The sequence below is a fragment of the Erythrolamprus reginae genome, chromosome 10, assembly GCF_031021105.1.
Source record: "Erythrolamprus reginae isolate rEryReg1 chromosome 10, rEryReg1.hap1, whole genome shotgun sequence".
In the NCBI taxonomy this organism is placed as follows: Eukaryota; Metazoa; Chordata; class Lepidosauria; order Squamata; family Dipsadidae; genus Erythrolamprus; species Erythrolamprus reginae.
In genome coordinates, this window is record NC_091959.1 from 46615019 (window position 1) to 46638136 (window position 23118).

Sequence of the window (23118 nt, forward strand, 5' to 3'; positions counted from 1 at the left end):
CTAAATGGTTTGTTTAGGGTCCCTTGTAACGTGGGAAGCCGGAACACGGGTTAACTCAGCAGGAAGGCGAAGCTGACAGGTTTGAATCTTGAGAGGAGCAGGGTTGATGGCTTGGAGGACGCGCGAGGCTGCGGAGCTCTCCAGGGTCCTGAACGGAGCAACGTTGGAGGCGGCTGTGGAGCTCTCCAGGGTCCTGAAGGGAGCAACGGCGGCGGAGCTCTCCAGGGTCCTGAAAGCAGGCCATGGTGGAGACGTTAACAGTCGCCGTGCTGGGGGCCCCCAGAGTAGGCAAGACAGCCATCATCCGCCAATTCTTGTACCAGGACTTCGCCGAGAAGTACAACCCCACGGAGGACCGCTACATCTACCGGCCGTCGGTCATGCTGAACGGGAACTCCTACGGCCTGAAAATCATGGACGTTCCTTACATGGCGGCTTTCCCTGCCAACAGTTCTCAGGTGAGCTCCTCTTCCCCCTCCCTTCTGCCCACCTGGGAGTTCCCATCCCCCCAACAGCTGTTGGAGAAGCGGAGGTGTTGCTTGAGGGGAGGGGTAAGGGGGACTCAAGCCAAGTTGGAGTTGGTTGGCTCTTTCCTTCTTCTTTTCCTATTTTGTTGGGGGGGGGGGTGTAAAGTGTGTAAAGGTGCACATGCCGGTATTTCAGGCTACTTCAGGTTCCTGCAAGTTTCTTGGCTGCCTTTGAGGAAGTAATATTGTCTCTCAGTACAAATCTATATTGCAGTGTTGTTGTGCACATTTAAGGGGAAATCTGCTGGAAGCTGATTTGAGCTCCTGGGGGGTGTATGTGGAAATGATACATGGGTCCTTCTGGATGTAATAGACTTTTTAAAATTAACTTAAATATTAGATTTGTTTTACATTGTATTGTTATTGCTGTGAGCCGCCCCGAGTCTGCGGAGAGGGGCGGCATACAAATCTGATTAAACTTAAACTTAAACTTATTAACATCTAATTTTTCATCTAACATCTTCCTTCCTCCCTCCCTCCCTTCCTTCTTTTTTTCCCTTCCTTCCTCCTTTTCTTCATTCTTTCCTTTCCCTTCTCGCTTTCTTCCTTTCCTTCCTGCCCTCCTCCTCTCCTTTGTTCTTTCCCTTTCTTTTTTCTTCTTCACTTCCTCCATTTCTTCCTTCCTTTCCTCTCTCTCTCTCTTTCTTTCCTGCCTGCTCGCCTTCCCTCCTTTCTTTCTTTCTTTCCTTCCTTCCTTCTTTCCCTCTTTCTTTCTTTCTTTCTTTCTATCCTTCCTTCTCCCCCCCCCCCTTGCTTTTCTACGTTTTTCAAATGTGTTATTTCATTACCTGAATAGCCCACCGATGATAATTCTGCTCAGGGATCTTCCACCCAAAAATATCTTCTTTCTGTGGTGCGATTAAGCAAACCCGATACAGGGGGTTGGACTAGAAGACCTCTAAGTTCCCTTCCGACTCAGTTATTCTGTTAAGAAAAGCTGCAGAACTTGGGACATCTGCCTGATATTCATTAAATGACATTTCAAATAAAGCTGGCCCCAGGGGACATTTTTTGAACGTTTGTGAAGATTTCATCTGTTCTGTCTGGGTCACTCCGGAAGCCAATACCAACCCAAAAAGAGAAGCCAGACACACCGATAAAAGGCAAAGGCAGTTTATAAAATTCAAGAAAAACACAGGTAACAGAAAATGTCCTTACAAACAGGAAAACGCTGTATCTTCAAATATATCCACGAAGGCAAAAGTCCATGCAGCAATATAGGATTCTTGCTGCCAAGCCGAGGCTGTAGATAGCAGACCTACACCTCCCACGGGTCTTCCAAACTGCTGGACCACAAGCCAGGAACAGAGACGTCAAGAACAAAGCAGGTCACCGTAACTCCAACTGATAACACTCCACATGGCTTCAAGGGCTTGCCTGCCTTTTAAACCCTGCTAAGGAGGACCACACCCAAGCCCAGCTGTTCCTAATTCAGTGCTGATAATACTTCTTTAATTGCTCCTTTCTTTGATCTGACCGTCTCTGTCGCATGTCAATGACGGCCTGTGCTTCATCACCTAATGACTTCAAGCTACTGGCTGGGGAGAGCCCCCCCCCCCCGCCCCCGGGGCTCTCATGCTGTTCTCCTTCATCCCATTCCTGACTTTCCTCTCCCCCGTCCGACTGTTCAGCCCCCTCCTCTTCGCTGTCATCCTCCTCCGGGCATGGAGCCAGCAGAGACACAGCCGGTCCCTGAGCAGCCTCAGGCTGAACCACAACATCATCCAGGTTACGGATTGGCAAAAAAAAATTGCTCAGGCCTCCATCCTTCGGTGGATAGACCATGGCTGGAATACACATTGCTTCTGGATTTTTCAGTTAATTGCACTAGCCTCCACTTCATTACTTTTAGTCTCTTGTGGGTGTTTATTTTTTAAAATTAAAAAAAAATCTACAGATGGATACTAGTTTTTTTCAAATGAAGACAAGTTGCATTTCATGCTTCAACCTCCAACACCTCTCGGGAGGTGTTAAAAAAAGAGGGTGGAAGAGAAAAACAGCAAAGAGCCAAAAAACAACATAACCAAAATAACCACCCTTGAGCTATAAAACAGTTCTAAATCAATATTACAATGAAGATTTTAGACCATCGATGGAACCACAAATAGATTTTTAAAGTCATATATGGGATGGTTGAACTAGGATGATTAAAAGCCTGGAGACCAAAGCATATGAAGAATGTTTGCAGGAATTAGAGATGTTTCGTTTGATGTAAAGAAGGACCAGGGGAGACAGGGTAGCAGTCTTCCAATATCTCAGGGGTTGCCACAAAGAAGAGGGAGTCGAGCTATTCTCCAAAGCACCTGAGGGTAGAACAAGAAGCAATGGGTGGAAACTAATCAAGGAGAGAAGCAGCTCAGAACTATGCAGGAACTTCCTGATAGTTAGAATAATTAATCCATGGAACGGCTTGCCTCCAGAAGTTGTGAATGTTCCAACACTGGACATAGAAACATAGAAGTCTGACGGCAGAAAAAGACCTCATGGTCCATCTAGTCTGCCCTTATACTATTTTCTGTATTTTATCTTAGGATGGATCTATGTTTATCCCAGGCATGTTTAAATTCAGTGACTGTGGATTTATCTACCACGTCTGCTGGAAGTTTGTTCCAAGGATCTACTACTCTTTCAGTAAAATAATATTTTCTCATGTTGCTTTTGATCTTTCCCCCAACTAACTTCAGATTGTGTCCCTTTGTTCTTGTGTTCACGTTCCTATTAAAAACACTTCCCTCCTGGACCTTATTTAACCCTTTGACATATTTAAATGTTTCGATCAGGTCCCCCCTTTTCCTTCTGTCCTCCAGACTAGACAGATTGAGTTCATGAAGTCTTTCCTGATACGTTTTATGCTTAAGACCTTCCACCATTCTTGTAGGCCGTCTTTGGACCCGTTCAATTTTGTCAATCTCTTTTTGTAGGTGAGGTCTCCAGAACTGAACACAGGATTCCAAATGTGGTCTCACCAGCGCTCTATATAGCGGGATCATAATCTCCTTCTTCCTGCTTGTTATACCTCTAGCTATGCAGCCAAGCATCTTTTTAAGATGTTGGATAACCATCTGTCTGAAGTAGTGTAGGCTTTCCTGTCTAATCAGGGGGGTGGACTAGAAGATCTCCAAGGTCCCTTCCACCCACGAAGACCCACGAAGAAAGACGTTTACGAACAAGGTCGCAATGACTCCGTGCGATTCTCAGAGCTCTGCAGTCGTGTCATCTTGCCCCTGTCCTTCTGCAGCAGGAGCGAGCAAAATAGTAGTAGCGCCCGCTGTCTGCGAAGGACGGCTGTCACCTTCTCCACACCTCCTGGGTTCTCACATTTTCTTTTTTAAACAACAACAACAATGTGCATTTTTAACATAAGAACCTAAGAAGAGCCCTGCTGAATCAGGCCAAAGCCCATCGAGTCCAGCATTCTGTGTCCCACAGTAACCCACCAATTGTCCATGGGGATCTTGAGCAGAAAGAGAAGGCAAGACCCTCCCTTTCCCTTGACCCCCAACAAATGGGACCTAAGGGAAGCACGCCTGCCTCAACCAACATAGAGGTGATACATGGACATCCATTTCAATAACCACCGATACACTTGGCATCTATGAATCTGTCCAATCCTGCCTTGAAGCTTTCCAGGCTGACAGCTGTCACAACCTCTTCTGGGAGTGAATTCCATCAACCAAGGACCCTCTGGGTGAAGAAATATCTCCCTTTATTTGTCCTCACTTTCTTACCTATGAGCTTTAGAGAGTGGATCCTCATCCTAGTATTGTATAAGAGAGAAAAGATTTTTTCTCTATCCACCTTTTCTATCCCATGCATGGTTTTATACCATTCGATCAAGTCCCCCCTTCAACGCCGTCTTATAAGGCCGAAGAGACCAAGGCGTTGCAACCTGGTTTCATAAGGGAGGGGGCTCCATTTCCTTGATCATTCTTGTTGCCCCTTTTCTGCACCTTTTCCAGTTCCATTATGTCCTTCTTGAGATGCGGTGACCAGAACTGTACACAGGACTCCAAGTGTGGTCTCACCATCGATTTGTACAGCGGCAATACAACACTTACCGACTTATTTTCGATTCCCTTCCTAATCATGCTTGGCCCCATTTCATGGCCTTTTCTCTAGCATTCGTTCACGCTGTCTCCTTGAAGCAGCTGGTCTTCCCACTTGAGTTTTTAGAATCCTTTAAATAGTAAAACTGACGGGAGGTTTGTGGCCGGTCGGGTGAGCAGCGGTGGGTTGCCGCTAGCCCCAGGCAGAAGCCATTGTTTGATCTGGAGACTTTGGCCTGCCACATTTAGGCAAGAAAAACAAAGAACACAGAGGTACAGCATATGTGGTAACTTGCTCAACAGCAGCAACTGAGTCTTCGGAGAGGGGCGGCATACAAATCTAATAAATAATTATTATTATGATTAAAGTGTGCAATAGGGTTGATATTCCTGGAGGGGTCTGTAATATGGTAAATGATTTAGCTTTACTAGATAAATGGTCAAAGCAATGGAAACTGCAGTTTAATGTTTCCAAATGTAAAATAATGCACTTGGGGGAAAAGGAATCCTCAATCTGAGTATTGCATTGGCAGTTCTGTGTTAGCAAAAACTTCAGAAGAGAAGGATTTAGGGGTCGTGATTTCTGACAGTCTCAAAATGAGTGAGCAGTGTGGTCGGGCGGTAGGAAAAGCAAGTAGGATGCTTGGCTGCATAGCTAGAGGTATAACAAGCAGGAAGAGGGAGATTGTGATCCCCTTATATAGAGCACTGGTGAGACCACATTTGGAATAATACTGTGTCCAGTTCTGGAGACCTCACCTACAAAAAGATATTGACAAAATTGAACGGGTCCAAAGACGGGCTGCAAGAATGGTGGAAGATCTTAAGCACAAAACGTATCAGGAAAGACTTCATGAACTCAATCTGTATAGTCTGGAGGACAGAAGGAAAAGGGGGGACATGATCGAAACATTTAAATATGTTAAAGGGTTAAATAAGGTTCAGGAGGGAAGTGTTTTTAATAGGAAAGTGAAGACAAGAACAAGGGGACACAATCTGAAGTTAATTGGGGGAAAGATCAAAGGCAACCTGAAAAAATATTATTTTACTGAAAGAGTAGTAGATCCTTGGAACAAACTTCCAGCAGACGTGGTTGGTAAATCCACAGTAACTGAATGTAAACATGCCTGGGATAAACATAGATCCATCCTAAGATAAAATACAGGAAATAGTATAAGGGCAGACTAGATGGACCATGAGGTCTTTTTCTGCCGTCAGACATCTATGTTTCTATGTTTCTATGTTTCTAACTGTTCACTCCAATGCACACAATAAATTCCAAATTTTAGAGGGAGAGGAGGAGACAGCCTAAAGCTTAGGGGCTAGGCCCGGGGTAGACAACGTTGGTTCTTCTATGACATGCGGACTTCAACTCCCAGAATTCCTGAGCTAGCATGATTGGCTCAAGAACTCTGGGAGTTGAAGTCCACATGTCATAGAAGAGCCAACTTTGCCTACCTGTAGGCTAGGCTAAGGCAGTACAGTACTGAGATGTATCATATTGCAAAGTCAGGTTCTACATGTAGGCAAGAAAACCAAAACGCACAGGTACAGTATAGGTGGTACCTTGCTCAACAGTAGGAACTGCGAGAGGGATCTTGGAGTCCTAGTGGACAAGCATTTAAACAGGAGCCAGTCGTGTGCAGCAGCTGCCAAAAAAGCCAACACAGTTCTAGGCTGCATCAACAGAGGGATAGAATCAATATCACGTGTAGTGTTAATACCACTTTATAAGGCCTTGGTAAGGCCACACTTGGATTACTACGTTCAGTTTTGGTTGCCACGATGCAAAAAGGATGTTGAGACTCTAGGAAGGTAGGAAGGAAGGAGGGAAGGAAGGAAGGAAGGAAGGAAGGGACTCTATAAAGTGTGCAGAAAAGCAACAAAGATGATTAGGGAACTGGAGGCTAAAACATACAGAAGGAAGGAAGGAAGGAAGGAAGGAAGGAAGGAAGGAAGGAAGGAAGGAAGGAAGGGACTCTAGAAAGGGTGCAGAGAAGAGCCACCAAGATGATTAGGGGACTGGAGGCTAAAACATACGGAAGGAAGGAAGGAAGGAAGGAAGGAAGGAAGGAAGGAAGGAAGGAAGGAAGGAAGGGACTCTAGAAAGGGTGCGGAGAAGAGCAACAAAGATGATTAGGGGACTGGAGGCTAAAACATATGGAAGGAAGGAAGGAAGGAAGGAAGGAAGGAAGGAAGGAAGGAAGGAAGGAAGGAAGGGACTCTATAAATTGTGCAGAAAAGCAACAAAGATGATTAGGGGACTGGAGGCTAAAACATACGGAAGGAAGGAAGGAAGGAAGGAAGGAAGGAAGGAAGGAAGGGAGGGAGGGACTCTAGAAAGGGTGCAGAGAAGAGCAACCAAGATGATTAGGGGGTTGGAGGCTAAAACATATGAAGAACGGTTGCAGGAACTGGGCATGGCTAGTTTAATGAAAAGAAGGATGAAGTGAGACATGATAGCAGTATCTCAGAGGTTGCCACAAAGGAACAGGAGTCAAGCTATTCTCCAAAGCACCTGAGGTTAGGACAAGAAGCAATGGGTGGGCATTGGGTTCGGCAAAGGAATAACACCCCCCTCGGTTATAGAAAGAGATCTCGGTTCTCGATTGGGGCTTATTTTTAACAGCCGAGTAGGTGGGCAGGTGGGCTGGCTGCGAAGAGAAGAGTCAAAACGGGATCTGTTTACCCACCAGCTCTTCGAGGCTGTGAAATGCAAGTCAAATAAAGAAACCAGGATATCTTTGTATAACTTGCATCGTCCTTTCCAACTCTTTTCTCTTCTCTTCTCTGTTCTCTTCTATTTCTATACCTATTCCTATTTATTTATTTATTTATTTATTTATTTATTTATTTATTTATTTATTTATTTGTTATTTTTATTTTATTTTATTTTATTTTATTTTATTTTTATATTTATATTTTATTTTATTTTCATTTTTATTTTTTATTTTTTTATTTATTTATTTTTTTATTTTATTTATTTTATATTTATATTTATATTTATATTTATATTTATATTTATATTTATATTTATATTTATATTTATATTTATATTTATATTTATATTTATATTTATATTTATATTTATATTTATATTTATATTTATATTTATATTTATATTTATATTTATATTTATATTTATATTTATATTTATATTTATATTTATATTTTATTTATTTTTATTTTTATTATTTTATTATTTATTTATTTATTTATTTATTCATTCATTCATTTAACAACAATGAAAAGACAATGAAAACAAATCTAATATTAAAAGTCATTTTAAAACAAATCTAATATTAAAAGTCATTTTAAAAAAAACCCAATTTAAAGAACCACTGATACATACAAGCATACCATGTATAAATTCTATAAGCCTAGGGGGAAGGGAAAATTTCAATTCCCCCATGCCTGACGACAGAGGTGGGTTTTAAGGAGCTTATGAAAGGCAAGGAGGGTGGGGGCAACTCAGATATCTGGGGGGAGCTGGTTCCAGAGGGTCGGGGCTGCCACAGAGAAGGCTCTTCTACTGGGTCCCACCAACCGACATTGTTTAGTTGACGGGACCCAGAGAAGGCCAACTCTGTGGGACCTAATCGGTCGCTGGGATTCGTGCGGCAGGAGGCGGTCCCGGAGATATTCTGGTCCGGTGCCATGAAGGGCTTTATAGGTCATAACCAACACTTTGAATTGTGACCGGAAATTGATCGGCAACCAATGCAGACTGCGGAGTGTTGGTGTAACATGGGCATACCTAGGGAATATCTATTCCTTTCCATTCCATTCCAACTCCTACATCTACTCCTTTTCCTTCTCTCTTCTCTTCTATTATTTCTCTTCTATTCTTTGTTATTTTCTTTTCTTTTCTTTTCTCTTCTCTTCTATTCTTCTATCCTCTTCCTCTTCCTTTCGATTCCCTTCCTACTCCTACACCTACTCCTACGCCTTTCCTTTCCCTCCCCTTCTCTCTTCTCTTCTCTTCTCTTCTTTTCTCTTCTTTTCTCTTCTCTACTATTCTCTTCTCTTCTCTTCTCTTCTCTTCTTTTCTCTTCTCTTCTCTTCTCTTCTCTTCTCTTCTTTTCTCTTCTCTACTATTCTCTTCTCTTCTCTACTATTCTCTTCTTTTCTCTTCTCTACTATTCTCTTCTCTTCTCTTCTTTTCTCTTCTCTTCTCTTCTCTTCTCTTCTTTTCTCTTCTCTACTATTCTCTTCTCTTCTCTACTATTCTCTTCTCTTCTCTTCTCTTCTCTTCTTTTCTCTTCTCTACTATTCTCTTCTCTTCGCTTCTCTTCGCTTCTCTTCTCTTCTCTTCTTTTCTCTTCTTTTCTCTTCTTTTCTCTTCTTTTCTCTTCTCTACTATTCTCTTCTTTTCTCTTCTCTTCGCTTCTCTTCTCTTCTTTTCTCTTCTTTTCTCTTCTTTTCTCTTCTCTACTATTCTCTTCTCTTCTTTTCTCTTCTTTTCTCTTCTCTTCTCTTCTTTTCTCTTCTTCTATCCTATTCAGTTCAGTCAGTTTATTACGGTCATAGACTGGAGACTAATATTCCTATTCCTAACCCTATTTCTCTTCCTCTTCCTCTTAAATATTTTTAAAAGCCTCAACCTTTCCCCTCCCTGTGCTTTCCATCAGCATCCTGGCAACCACTGTGTCAACTTGTGGCTCATTTATCCTTGCCCGCAATGACACACTTCACTGTCCGGTGTCTTCCTTTGGTCTCCAGGAGTGGTCCGATCTCAAGTGTTGGGGCCTACGAAACACGGATGCCTACATTCTGGTATACGACATTTGCAGCCCGGAGAGCTTTGAATACGTGAAAATGCTCCGTCAGCAGATCCAGGACCACAGGTAAGGGCTGGGGGGGGGGGATGAAGGAGAGACCTCCCTAAGAGGCAGCAATCCATCGTTAGACCTCTACGTTTCTACCGTAATGGAACCTGCCCATCCTCGGTTGTTAAGTCACGACGATCGTAAAATGAGCCGTTCACGTGAAATAAGCCAAATCCTTAGTCCGGTCAGTTTCAGCACATTATTTTATCCCCTGATTAGAGCTTTTAAAAAACCTTCTTCGGAGAGAGTAGCAATGAAAAACAGCCTGCAAAAACTTGGGGATGGAAAAAACCTTCTTCAAAGAGAGTAGCAATGAAAAAGCCTGCAAGTTGGTAAGAGCACGTTGTTAGGGCTTGGGGAAAAAAACATAGAAACATAGAAAGATTGACAGCAGGAAAAGACCTCCTGGTCCATCTAGTCTGCCCTTGTACTATTTCCTGTATTTGATCTTAGGATGGATCTGTGTTTATCGCAGGCATGTTTCAATTCAGTGACTGTGGATTTACAACCACGTCTGCTAGACGATTGTTCCAAGCATCTACTACTCTTTCAGTCAAATAATATTTTCTCACATGGCTTCTGATCTTTCCCCCAACTAACCGCACATTGTGTCCCCTTGTTCATGGGTTCACTTTCCTATTAAAAACACTTCCTGCCTGAACCTTATTTAATACTTTAACATATTTAAATGTTTCTATCGTGTGTCCCCCCTTTTCCTTCTGTCCTCCAGACTATACAGATTGAGTTCATTCAGTCTTTCCTGATAAGTTTGATGTTTAAGACCTTCCGCCGTTTTTGTACCCTGTCTTTATCAATATCTTTTTGTAGGTGAGGTCTCCAGAACTGGGCACAGTATTCCAAATGGGGTCTCACCAGTGCTCTATACAGTGGCATCACAATCTCCCTCTTCCTGCTTGTTATACCTCTAGCTATGCAGCCAAGCATTCTACTTGTTTTCCCTACCGCCTGGCCGCACTGTTCACCCATTTTGAGACTGTCAGAAATCACGACCCTAAATCCTCTTTTGAAGTTTTTGCTAACATAGAACTGCCAATACAAGACTCAGATTGAGGATTCCTTTTCCCCACGTGCATTATTTTATATTTGGAAACATTAAACTGCAGTTTCCATTGCTTTGACAACTTATCTAGTAAAGCTAAATCATTTGCCATATTACAGATGCCTCCAGGAATATCAACCCTATTGCACACTTTAGAGTCATCGGCAAATAGGCAAACCCTCCCTACCAAACCTTCCTCTATGTCACTCACACACATATTGTATTATGTCACTCACAAACATACTTGTTATACATCTAGCTATGCAGCCAAGCATTCTACTTGCTTTCCCTACCGCCTGACCTCACTGTTCATCCATTTTGAGACTGTCAGAAATCACGACCCCTACATCCTCTTTTGAAGTTTTTGCTAACACAGAACTGCCAATGCAATACTCAGATTGAGGGTTCCTTTTCCCCAAGTGCATTATTTTATATTTGGAAACATTAAACTGCAGTTTCCATTGCTTTGACCATTTAGGTAGTAAGGCTAAATCATTTGCCATATTACAGACCAAAATAAGACCTATGTAAAATAAAATGCATATACCCTGTTTTCCCGATAGTAAGACACCCCCGATTGTAAGATGTATCGGGGGTTTCAGGGGGGTCGGCTAATATAAGCCGTACCCCGAAAGTAAGACATATGTCTTACTTTCGGGGAAACATGGGGGTATTGCCGGGGGGGAGCCCGATGACGTCGCTTCCAAGCTCCCCGCGCGCCCCTCTCCTTCGCCTCGCCGCGGCGCCACCGCCTCTTCCCCGGCTGGGGCAAAGCGAAGGACGGCGCTGGTCCGAAGCGAGCCAAGCGGGCGGTGGCTTGCAGCAAAGGCGCTCATCCCAGCAACCGAGTCCTGCCGAGGCTCGACTGCAAGCGGCCAGCGAGGCCGACCAGCTCCGAGGCGAGCGGCCGGAGCTGCGCCCTCCTTCGCCCCCCTCCTTTCCGGCAGGCAGGTGGGGCTGCCCAACTGCGCAGAGCGGCTCCTCCCCTCCAGACACACGCTTCCCCGACATGCGTCTGCGGCTCCACACGTGCACGCCTCTTGGAGCCCTGAGGTTGAACTTGGAAAAGGGCTCACGAGGCTCCTGTCCCGCGGCTGCCCTTCTGGACTCTGGGGAGCTGCCTTCGGGAACGCAACTCTTTTAATTTTTTTCCAATGTAAGACATACCCCGAAAGTAAGACGTAGTGGGGCTTTTGGGGGTAAAAAGAAAGTAAGACACTGTCTTACTTTCGGGGAAACACGGTAGTATTAGTTCTCCCATTTTGAGAAGGTCAGAAATCGCGACCCCTCAATCTTTCTCTTCAAACCTGAACCTCCTTTGCGTCTCCTCCCTTCCAGGACGAGCAACATTGGTGAAGCCCCTGTCATTGTTGTGGGGAACAAGCGGGACCTGCAACGGCAACGTTTCACGCTGCGTCGGACGCTCTCTTTGCTGGTGAAGAAGACCTGGAAGTGCGGCTACCTGGAGTGCTCAGCCAAATACAACTGGCACATCGTCCTGCTTTTCAAAGAGCTGCTGTGCAGCGCTGTGGTCCACGGTTGCAGGAGCAATCAGTCCACTGTGCGCCTCCAGGGGGCGCTGCAGAGAAACAGGTGCAGCCTCATGTGAGCTGGGAGTGGAGTGTGGTGTCAAACTCAATTTCATTTGAGGGCCGTATCGGGACTGTGGTTGATGTCGGGTGGGCGGGGCCATTTGGTGGGTGTGGCCAACTGGGTGGTCATGGCCATCTTGAGGCCACTCCCTGGGTGTAGCCGACTGGGTAGGCGGGGCCATATTGAGGCCATTCCTTGGGTGTGGGCAACTCAGTGGGTGTGGTCCTTCACTGGATGTTGCTAACTGGGTGGGCGTAGCCAATTGGGTGGGTGTGGCCCTATTGAGGCCATTCATTGGATGTGGGCAACTCGGTGGGTGTTGCCAACTCAGTGGGTGTGGTCCTTCACTGGATGTTGCTAACTGGGTGGGCGTAGCCAATTGGGTGGGCGTGGCCATATTGAGGCCATTCATTGGGTGCGGCCAACTCAATGGGTGTTGTCATTCACTGGGTGTGTCTGACTGAGTGGGGGTGGCCATCTTGAAATCACTCATTGGGTGTGGCCAACTGGGTGGGCGTGACTATTTTGAAGCCACTCACTGGGAGTGGCAGACTGAGTGGGCGTGGCCAGCTTGAGGCCACTCCTCAAATGCCTGGCATGTCTTTTTGCACTATGTAAACCGGGCTGAAGTGACACAGACCAGTCTCTTATGTTTTCCAGGTTGGTCCTATGGGCCAGGATCCAATCACATTGCGGATGAGATCCGGCCCATGAGCTATGCATTTGACACCCCTGATGTAAAACCTGGTGGGGTCCAAACTTGGCCGCTATAAGACTGTTGGGACTTCAACTTCCAGAATTCCCCATTCAGCTCTATCCTACACTGTCTAGGCCAATGGTAGGCAACGGTTGGCTCTTCTATGACTTGTGGACTTCAATTCCCAGCATTCCTGAGCCAACCATGCTAGCTGGGGAATTATGGGAGTTGAAGTCCACAAGTCATAGAAGAACCCACTTGGCCTACCCCTGATCTAGGGAATTCTGGAAGGCCCAACAGTCTTCAAGGGGCCAAGTTTGGAGACCTCTGATCTTGCAAAGTCAAACATTGGAAGAGAATCGTCGCCACTATGATAGATGTGCAAACACTATGAACGATGACATTTCCCCGCTCCTGTTGACAGCAATGGCTTTTATAATGACACATGTGGAATAAAGACCCTCTTTGGGGGTTAAACGAATAAAGCAATGGACAGGATCACAACTCAAAGCCTTTTAGCCATCTTGGACTCTGCCACACACATCTGGGGTTGGAGAATTGAAACAAGGATCTGGTAGCCTGCCACTGTGAGCAATGACAATACTCAGGGGTTCCCAAATTTTTGCAATACCAGGACAACCTGAAACGATGAATTAATTTGCATATACAGCATATATATCTCTCTCTCACACACACACACACACACCAAGAATTCACACTCTTGTTGGGTTGGGTGAGGAATAAAGAAAGCATTGACTAAAACAATAACTAAACTAACATTCATTCATCCCAGCTTCTTGACTGGGGTTATTTTTTTTAAATCAGTGGACAGAATTCACTTTTCTCTGGAGGGATTGAGGGGGAAGAAAAAGAGATAGGAGAAGGATGGAGGAAGGGATAGAGAGATGGGAGGAAAGGAGGAAGAAAAAGGTATGGGTAGGAGAGAAGGAGGAAGGATGGAAAAGAGATATGGATGGGAGGGAGGGAGGGAAGAAAGAAGGAAGGGAGGGAGGGAGGAAAAAAGAGAGGAAGGGAGAAAGGGAGGAAGAAAGGAAGGAAGGAAGGAAGGAAAAGGAAGGAAGAGGAAGGGAGCGAGGAAAGAAAGAAGGGAGGGAGGGAGGAAGAAAAAGAGGAAGGAAGGAAGAGGAAGGAAGGAAGAAAAAGAGGAAGAAAGAGTGAGGAATGAAGGAAGGAAGAAGAAAGAGGGAGGAAGGGCGAGAGGGAGGAAGAAAGGAAGAAAAAGGAAGGAAGGAAGAGGAAAGGAGGGAGGGACGAAAGAAAGAAGAGATGGAGGAAGGAAGAAAAAGAGGAAGAAAGAGGGAGGAAGGAAGGAAGGAAGAAGAAAGAGGAAGGGAGGGAGGAAGAAAGAAAGAAAGGAAGAAAAAGTAAGGAAGATGAAGGGAGGGAGGAAGAAAAATAGGAAGGAAGGAAGAAAAAGGAAGGAAGAGGAAGGAAGGAAGAAAGAAAAAGAGGAAGAAAGAGGGAGGGAGGAAGGAAGAAGAAAGAGGAAGGGAGGGAGGAAGAAAGAAAGGAAGAAAAAGGAAGGAAGAGGAAGGAAGGAAGAAAGAAAAAGAGGAAGAGGGAGGGAGGGAGGAAGAGAGCACAAGAAAAGAAACAGGGAGAGAGAGAGAGAGAATTGGAGAGCAACAGAAAGATGTCCACCACCCCGTCGAAAATCTGTACCCTTTTCTGATCTGGAGCACAGCATACGTCCGTCCTAACACACCCATTTACACACGCATACACGCAGAAAAAAAGGGCGCAGGGCCAAAGCAGAGGATGTGTCAGTCTTTACTGTCTAAGATTCAAGGGATTCGCAGGTCGGTTTAATCAGCTACATTCATGGGGTTGGCTAGCAGGCACTCTACGGGAGGCGAGCGAGGCTCCCTATGACTTTCCATAAATATGCATAGATTTATTCAACAGGACTCCAGGGATCGGGGTGGGGTGGGAGGGTCACGAAGGTCGGGAGGAGCCCCGCCAATAAAGAGAAACCCGCGTGCAAAACCTTCAGCATTCCTTCCCTCCCTTGCTCATAGTTTCTCGCCCGCGCGAGCGACGTTCCGTCCCATGCAACCACCGCCTTGCAGAATTGGGGGAGTCCCGTCGGTCCAGTTCGCACAAATGTCCACCCAAAATCTCCTGGGTTACAAGCGACGCTTCGCTTTGGGCCACGCAGCGTCTGTCTGTTCGGTGGCTCTGCCCCGGCTACACTTGCCGGGCGAGGAAAGGTCCGACTCTACATGGGACCCACGAAAAACGGAGTCCAACCAGCTGTCTCCAGCCAGATCTTTCGGCATTCACCCCTCTCCCACCCGACGTCACCCCCTCAATTAAGCCCACCCCATAAGGCACTCTTCCAATTCTGTGCAGCGTTGCACGGAAACAAGGAGAATGTGTAGAAGACAAAAGGGACAACTACTCCAGGAGCGGACACCTACTGATACGGACGACATTATCATACCAGTAGCGAAAAGTAGCGCTAGGATAGTAGGCCCGGCCCCAAACCCAAAAGGGAGAAGAACCCATGGCGAATCGGGCGAAGCCTCGGTAGGTCACCTTTAAGGGATGGAAAATGTATATTTACGGGCAAAAGAAATATAAAGGCAGACCAGCATAGATCTATTTCGAGTTATTTAGTTCTGATTCAAGTAGCCGTACCCTTCTGGGATTCGGACCCGGGGTGATGAGAGTTAAATAGCTTGAAATAGATCTATGCTAGTCTCCCCTGATTTCTTGGTCAGTAAAACATAAATTTAAACTTGAAATAAGTTTGTCGTGAAGGCCCCTGGATTGCTCCGTCTCCTATTTGGGTAGAGGAGGTTGCCCTGATTTTAAAAAAAAAACCAAAACTTTTAGTGCTGGACTTTCTCACCAGAGGTTCCCCCAAAAATAAATAAGGGATTTGTTGAAACCCACAGATATGCTACAAATAGTCCTCGACTTACAACCATTTTAAAACCCCTGTTCCAAGTTACGACGGCGCTGAAAATTATGGGTTATGTGCTTACGGCTGTCCCGTTACCGAACTTCAGGTCCTCGACAGCCCAGGATATTTACGGTGGTTGTGGCACCCAGGGGAAGGGGATGTCACGGGATTGTTAGAGAAACCTTTGGGGTGGGGTGGGGTTATTGAGGAAGTGAATGGGGACAGGTGGATTGCTTTAATGACCGTCATAAAATTGGACATGGGTCCCTGAATAACCGAAGTGAAATTAAATAAGCATGTCACTTAGTGACGAAGGTTGTAGTTTTGATTATGTTTGTAAATCGAGGATTACTTGGGCTGAACTTAAATGGCTACGGCAAGGGTCCTCAAACTTGGCATCTTTAAGACTGGTGGACTTCAAGTCCCAGATTCTGGGAGTTGAAGTCCACGACTCTTAAAGTTGCTAAGTTTGAAGACCTCCGGGCTACAAAAACACCAAGATGGCAGAAGCTGGACAGTGATTGACGAAGGGAGTGAATATTAACCCTGATGCTCCCTGTAGTATCCAGTGTTAAAGGACTTCCCCGTACAAGCCTTCCACAGATACGTACCCCCAACAACACACAGACACACAACCTGAGTCCCCCCAACCTCCCGCTTCTGCAATTTAAGCTCTGCCGTCTTCCGGCCTCATGCTCCAAAAATAAAATATAAGAGGACAGATTCCCCTTTACCAATGCAAGGCTTTCTCCCCGTCCTGTCCCACCACCTCCGCCCCCAACTCCTCCCACCACCCAAAAATAAAACTCTCTTCTGCACAGCAGCAATATGGCAAAGTCACACTGGGAAAAGGTCCACGGAAGCAGGTGGAAAGAGAGGGTCGGGCCACGGAAGCGGGTGTGGGGAAGGAAGGAGACCTGGGGTGGTGCTGCCCACAATTCCTAGGCCCAAGTCCCCTCGTCAGCCACGCCAGAATCCAACGAACCCCCGGGACAATCCCCGAAGGAGGAGGAGAAGATGTTGTGGAAGGCTGGCCAACCCCGGCGCTCGGACGGACCTCTGGCTGGGCCGTCCTTCGAAGAGGCGCTTCCCGTTGGAGCCTTTGGGCCTCCAGTAGCCTTGTAGCTGAGGGGAGTGGGGATTTTCGATGGGGTCTTGTCCGGTTGGGAGTCGGCCCGAGGCTTAATTGGCGGGCGCAGCTTCAGATTGTCGGCGGAAGGCACGCGGTCGGGCCTCCTGAGGGACGACTGGGGAGAGAGAGTGACTTCTTCCTGGATGGGAGCCGAGGGGGATGAACTGAGGGTCTCCAGGCCATCCTGGAAGGAGGGTGCCCACTCCGTGTGGGAAGGGACCGGCACCCCAGCAGCCCAGGGGCTATCCACCAGTGGCTCGGCCAGCTCCTGGACGTCGTTCAGTCCCAGGTAACAGTTGCTTTCATCAGACGAGCTCGAAAGGACGGGTTTCCTCCAGCGGTTCTTTCGTTCATGAGAACCCGACGAGTCCCAGAGTTCGGAAACCTCCACCGAGCCATTGTGAAAATCCACCAGCTCAGGACCTCCCACCACCTGATGGTGGGCTGCCTTCTGCTTAGACTCCTCAGGTTGCAGGCCGTATTTGCTGAAGACGTTGAGGGAGGAAGAGGATGAGCTGGAGGAGCAGTAGGCGGAGTCGGCGGTCCCTTGGTCTGGATTCGTCGGCAAGAGCCGAGTGCCATTGCAGGCCTGGCCGCCTGGCTCCAGCCCTTCGTCCACTTCCAATCCCATGATTTGAGCGTTGGCCCGGTATTCTTCCTCCAGACGCCGGTAGAGTTGCTGCTCCTGGCTCGGATCGAGGCGCAGCGGGGTGCGGAAAGCCTGCGCCGTCAACTCCAACTCTTGTCCGAAAGTGTCATCGGGATGCCTGGGGGGCTTGCTCTCCCTCAAATTTGGCTGCTTTGTAGTTCCGCAGGGTCCGGTCGAGCAGGGTTGTCGTTGACGTCCGGGGCCCGGCGGAGGCATTCGGACGGATGGGTTGGCCATTTTTGTGGCAGGCAGGGACCCCCCTGCGCTTGGTGGGGGCAGGGCTGCGCGAACCCACCGGGGTCAGGTGACCCCTTGCTGGGCTCCTGGTCCTGGGGGTGGTTCTTCCAGAGCCCCCGCCGTTCTCCTTGGGCTCGTTGGTTCGTGTCCATGAATGCTGCCCATCCTTTGCTCTGCTGATCACCAGCACAGGCTCTCCCCCGGGCCTACCCTGGCTGCGGGCCCGGGGACGAGGGCTCTGTGATACAGGCTGGCCCGACCGGCTTGTCACACGGGGACGGCCCCCGCTCTTCGGACTCCACCTTCCTCGGCACCGTGACGGTTTTCGGCAAGCTGAGACGGTCCCGCGACTGACTCCGGCTGGTTGGCGGCCGTTTGGGACTGGCGGGGAGCTGGGAGGCCGGGCCCTCGGAGAAGCGCCTCCCAGCCTCCTTCCTGAGGGCCAGGCTGGCATCCCTCGCTCCGCTTCCTTCCCAAGCTGGCGCTGTGCCTAGAGGAGGAGGAGGAGGAGTCGCTGTCCTCCCGAAAGACGCCGAGCTCTGGGGTTCCTGCAAGAAAGAAGGTTAGCCTTTTAAACGCAACAACAACAACAATAATAAACAATAATAATACATCACAGAGTACTAGATGCTTGAGAAGAAGGCAGCCTTTAAAAAGTAGTGGTAGTAGTAGTAATAGTAATAATAATAGTAATAATAATAATATAATAATAATAATAATAATAATAATAATAATAAAAAACAATAATAATACATCAGAGTACTAGATGCTTGGGAAAAAGGCAGCCTTAAAATGTAACAACAACAACAACAACAACAACAGCAATAATAATAAACAATAATAATACATCACAGTACTAGATGCTTGGGAAGAAGGCAGCCTTTAAAAAGTAGTGGTAGTAGTAATAGTAATAGTAATAGTAATAGTAATAGTAATAATAATAATAAAAATAAAAATAAAAATAAACAATAATAATACATCACAGAGCACTAGATGCTTGGGAAGAAGGCATGCCTTAAAATGTAACAACAACAACAACAATAATAATACATCACACACAGTCCTAGATGCTTGGGAAGTGTTCGACTTGTGATATTGTAATATGAAATCCAGCATATAAATTTTGTTTGCTGTGTATTACTTTTTTGTGAATCAAATAACAACAACAATAACAGAGTTGGAAGGGACTCTGGAGGTCTTCTAGTCCAACCCCCTGCTTAGGCAGGAAACCCTACACCACTTCAGACAAATAAATGGTTATCCAACACCTTCTTAAAAACTCCCAGTGTTGGAGCATTTCACAACTTCTGGAGGCAAGCTGTTCCACTGGTTAATGAATGGTTCTACCTGTCGGGGAATCTCTCTTTAATTCTAAATTCTCTCCTTGTTTAGTTTCTACCCATTGTTTCCATTTCACATCAGCGAAATAAAATAAAATAAAACCAGAAGGAATCTGGAAACTCCTTTCCAGACAAAACGGGGAGAACTTTCTGATTTTTTCATAACTTTGCTGTCTCTAAAAGAGGCTCCTTAACCTCCTGTTCTGTTTTTCTGTCTACCCTGCCCTTTCCACTTAAAGTCCATTACAGAGCAATTAGTGGAATAGTTAAGCTCAGCTTTCCTTACTCATAGCACTGGCTCACAAAGCCGTCTGGGAAAAAACCTGTCATCACGGCTCCTCTGCTTCCGAGGTTCGGGTGAGTCACCCTTGGCTATTCTCCTGTTTTCCCAACACCTGGTTGAGTAGGGCTTCAACTTCTCTTCTGCTATCTCTCCAGGCCTGGGACTATCCAAATTTGGAAATTTCTCTTCAGAAGAGAAGGATTTAGGGGTCGTGATTTCGGACAGTCTCCAAATGGGTGAACAGTGCAGTCAGGCAGTAGGGAAAGCGAGTAGAATGCTTGGCTGCATAGCTAGAGGTATAACAAGTATGTTTGTGAGTGACATAATATGTTTGTGACTGACATAATATGTTTGTGAGTGACACAGGGGAAGGTTTGGTAGGGAAGGTCTGCCTATTTGCCGATGACTCTAAAGTGTGCGATAGGGTTGATATTCCTGGAGGCGTCTGCAATACGGCAAACTATTTAGCTTTACTAGATAAGTGGTCAAAGCAATGGAAACTGCAGTTTAATGTTTCCAAATGTAAAATAATGCACTTGGGGAAACGGAATCCTCAATCTGAGTCTTGTATTGGCAGTTCTGTGTTAGCAAAAACTTCAGAAGAGAAGGAGTTAGGGGTCGTCATTTCTGAGAGTCTCCAAATGGGTGGACAGTGCGGTCAGGCGGTAGGGAAAGCGAGTAGAATGCTTGGCTGCATAGCTAGAGGTATAACAAGCAGGAAGAGGGAGATTGGGATCCCGCTGTATAGAGCACTGGTGAGACCTCATTTGGAATATTGTGTGTACAGTTCTGGAGACCTCACCTACAAAAAGATATTGATAAAGACAGGGTACAAAAATGGTGGAAGGTCTTAAGCATAAAACTTTATCAGGAAAGACTTCATGAACTCCATCTGTAGAGTCTGGAGGACAGAAGGGAAAGGGGGGACACGATAGAAACATTTAAATATGTTAAATGGTTAAATAAGGTTCAGGCAGGAAGTGTTTTTAATAGAAAAGTGAACACAAGAACAAGGGGACACAATCTGAGGTTAGTTGGGGGAATGATCAGAAGCAACGTGAGAAAATATTATTTGACTGAAAGAGGAGTAGATCCTTGGAACAAACGAATGGGTCCCAAAACGGGCTACAAAAATGGTGGAAGGTCTTAAGCATAAAACCAATCACTCACTCTCACACACACACACATATCTTACAGGCAGACTCCCCAGGTTCAAATCCCGGTAAGGGTATGGCTAGCTGATGAGAGCAAAATAAGCTTGAAATAGATCTGTACTAGTCTCCCTTCCTTTTCATTATCAGCAAAAATATGTTACACACACACACAACTCAAACACACACACACAGACAGATTACAGGAAGATGCCTCGGGTTCAAATCCCGGTAAGGGTATGGCTAGCTGAGGAGAGCAAAATAAGCTTGAAAGAGATCTGTACTAGTCTCCCTTCCTTTTCATTATGGATATGCAATACACAACCTCTTACCTGACTGAAAGGTGGGAATCTCCCATGTCCTGGTGGGCTTGGGATGGGCACCCCCTCATTGGGCTGGCCCCCCTCGGCCCTGACCCGCTACATTTCCCACTGGGTGGGGCCAGCGATCCCTGCCTCGGCGGAGTGGCCGTACCAGACCGCTTGATGGGAGGGCCGGGACGGTTTCCTTTGGGCTGAGTCAGGTCCCCTCCAGCCAAGAGCCGCTTCTCCCCCAAGGAGTGGGGCTCGGGGACTTTGGGAGGCAGGCCCATAGCTTCAGCCCGGCGTTGAGTGGTGGGGCTGTTGGCCTGGGGACTGGCCAGGCCACTTGTCTTCTGGGGGGAGAAGCCGAGCCCACGACTCTGGGTCAAGCGGTGAGCTGGGGAAAGAAAAGAGAAAGAATAGCCAAATAAATCAGTCAGCGTGGATTCGAGAGACGGTGGCTCGAGAAATAACGAAAGACATTGGACATATAATTTGTCTGTCTATCATCCATCCATCCATCCATCCATCTCTCTCTTTCTCATCTATCTATCTATCTTATCTATCTATCTATCTATCTATCTATCTATCTATCTTATCTATCTATCTTATCTATCTTATCTATCTATCTATCTATCTATCTTATCTATCTATCTATCTATCTTATCTTATCTTATCTTATCTATCTATCTATCATCTATCTATCTATCTATCTATCTATCTATCTATCTATCTATCTATCTATCTGTCTGTCTGTCTGTTTACCAAGCATTTGTCTGTCTGTCTGTCTGCCTGTCTATCTATCAATCTACCTACCTACCTACCTACCTATCGCTATCTATCTATCTATCTATCTATCTATCTATCTATCTATCTATCTATCTATCTGTCTATCTCACCAGTCTGTCTGTCTAACATCCATATCTCTCTTTCTTCTTTCTCATCTATCTATCTACTGTATCTATTATCTGTATTATCTCTATAATCTGCCTGCCTGCCTGCCTGCCTGCCTGCCTGCCTGCCTGCCTACCTACCTACCTACCTATCTATCTATCTATCTATCTATCTATCTATCTATCTACTGCATCTATTATCTCTATCATCTGTCTGTCTGTCCAGCATCTATCTCTCTCTCTCTCTATCTCCATCCCTACCTACCTACCTACCTACCTACCTATCTATCTATCTATCTATCTATCTATCTATCTATCTATCTATCACCCCCCTTTCTCTTTCATTTATCCATCCATCCATCCATCCACCTACCTACCTATCATGTCCAATGATGGATATGGTACAAGAAGCATTTTATATGGCTGTTGGCTACAAGCCACCAGGGGGCGCCGTTGCAATACTCAACCAATATCCGTCTTGAGTCTCCAAGTTGGAAGCCAATTTTTTAATTATGTCACTTTTTTGGATGAATATTGTTTCCTGTCGCCTTCTTCTCACAGGAAGCTCCCCCCCAGAGATCAGAATTGCCCCCACCCTCCTCGCCTTTCGTAAGCTCCTTAAAACCCACCTCTGTCGTCAGGCATGGGAGAATTCAGATATTCCTTTCCCCCTAGGCCTTTACAATTTATGCATGGTATGTTTGTTTGTGTGTGTGTATGTTTGGTTTTTAATAAGGGTTTTTTAATTACTTTAAAACATTAGATTTGTCGTATGCTGTTTTATTATTGTTGTTAGCTGCCCCGAGTCTTACGGAGAGGGGCGGCATACAAATCCAATAAATGAATGAATGAATGAATGAATGAAAAAAAAAGAAAAAAACATATCAAATAAAAGAATTTAAAAAAAATATGTCATGTTTTGATTGATTTGAACATGTTCCAACATTATGATCCCCAAAAGTCAAGTGTTTCCATTTTTGTGTCCCCCTCCCCTGTGTTTGGGCCGGCGTGTCTCAACCGCCTGTAATTACAGGGTAATTAGTCCAGGAAGACACACACCACACACGATAAAAGGAAAACCCAAAAGTTTTTATAAACATAAAAACAGAAACAGCTCCCCTTTTAAATGTCAAAGGGATTTTCTGGTACATACAAGGCACAGGTTAAATGCAGTCCAATTGCTCACCCACTAACTGGGAAATTGAGTCCAATTCTAAAGTCCAGAGAGTCCACACACACAATCCTGAACAGCAAAAACCACGATCTTGACGAAACAATGAATCAGATAAACTGCCATGAGGCTAAAACACCAGGCTGCGCTTTTATCTGTAGCACTAATTACAGGCAGCCCCACCCAACCACAGGTGGCCTCATTTTCTCTTGTAATAATCCTTCAGTTGTTGTCTCCTATGCATCCCTCTACGCATGCGTGGATGTGTCATTAATTCTT

At 45.9% G+C, this 23118-nt stretch overlaps 2 protein-coding genes across 2 annotated transcripts in view; one reads left to right on the forward strand and one right to left on the reverse strand.

Moving 5' to 3' along the window:
- Nucleotides 1–242: 242 nt before the first annotated feature.
- RASL10A (RAS like family 10 member A) lies at nucleotides 243–12108 on the forward strand. The gene is made up of 3 exons (XM_070762346.1): nucleotides 243–458; nucleotides 9296–9420; nucleotides 11801–12108. The coding sequence occupies exons 1-3, from the start codon at nucleotides 243–245 to the stop codon at nucleotides 12069–12071; spliced, it is 612 nt and encodes a 203-aa protein (XP_070618447.1). The 3' UTR covers nucleotides 12072–12108.
- A 2419-nt stretch (nucleotides 12109–14527) lies between these two features.
- GAS2L1 (growth arrest specific 2 like 1) overlaps nucleotides 14528–23118 on the reverse strand; it is a 47024-nt gene continuing 38433 nt past the window's right edge. The window contains 6 exon segments of the mRNA XM_070763052.1: nucleotides 14528–17720; nucleotides 17722–17982; nucleotides 17984–18154; nucleotides 18156–18218; nucleotides 18220–18247; nucleotides 20806–21172. Coding sequence (XP_070619153.1) covers nucleotides 16623–17720; nucleotides 17722–17982; nucleotides 17984–18154; nucleotides 18156–18218; nucleotides 18220–18247; nucleotides 20806–21172 — 1988 coding nt within the window. The 3' untranslated portion in view covers nucleotides 14528–16622.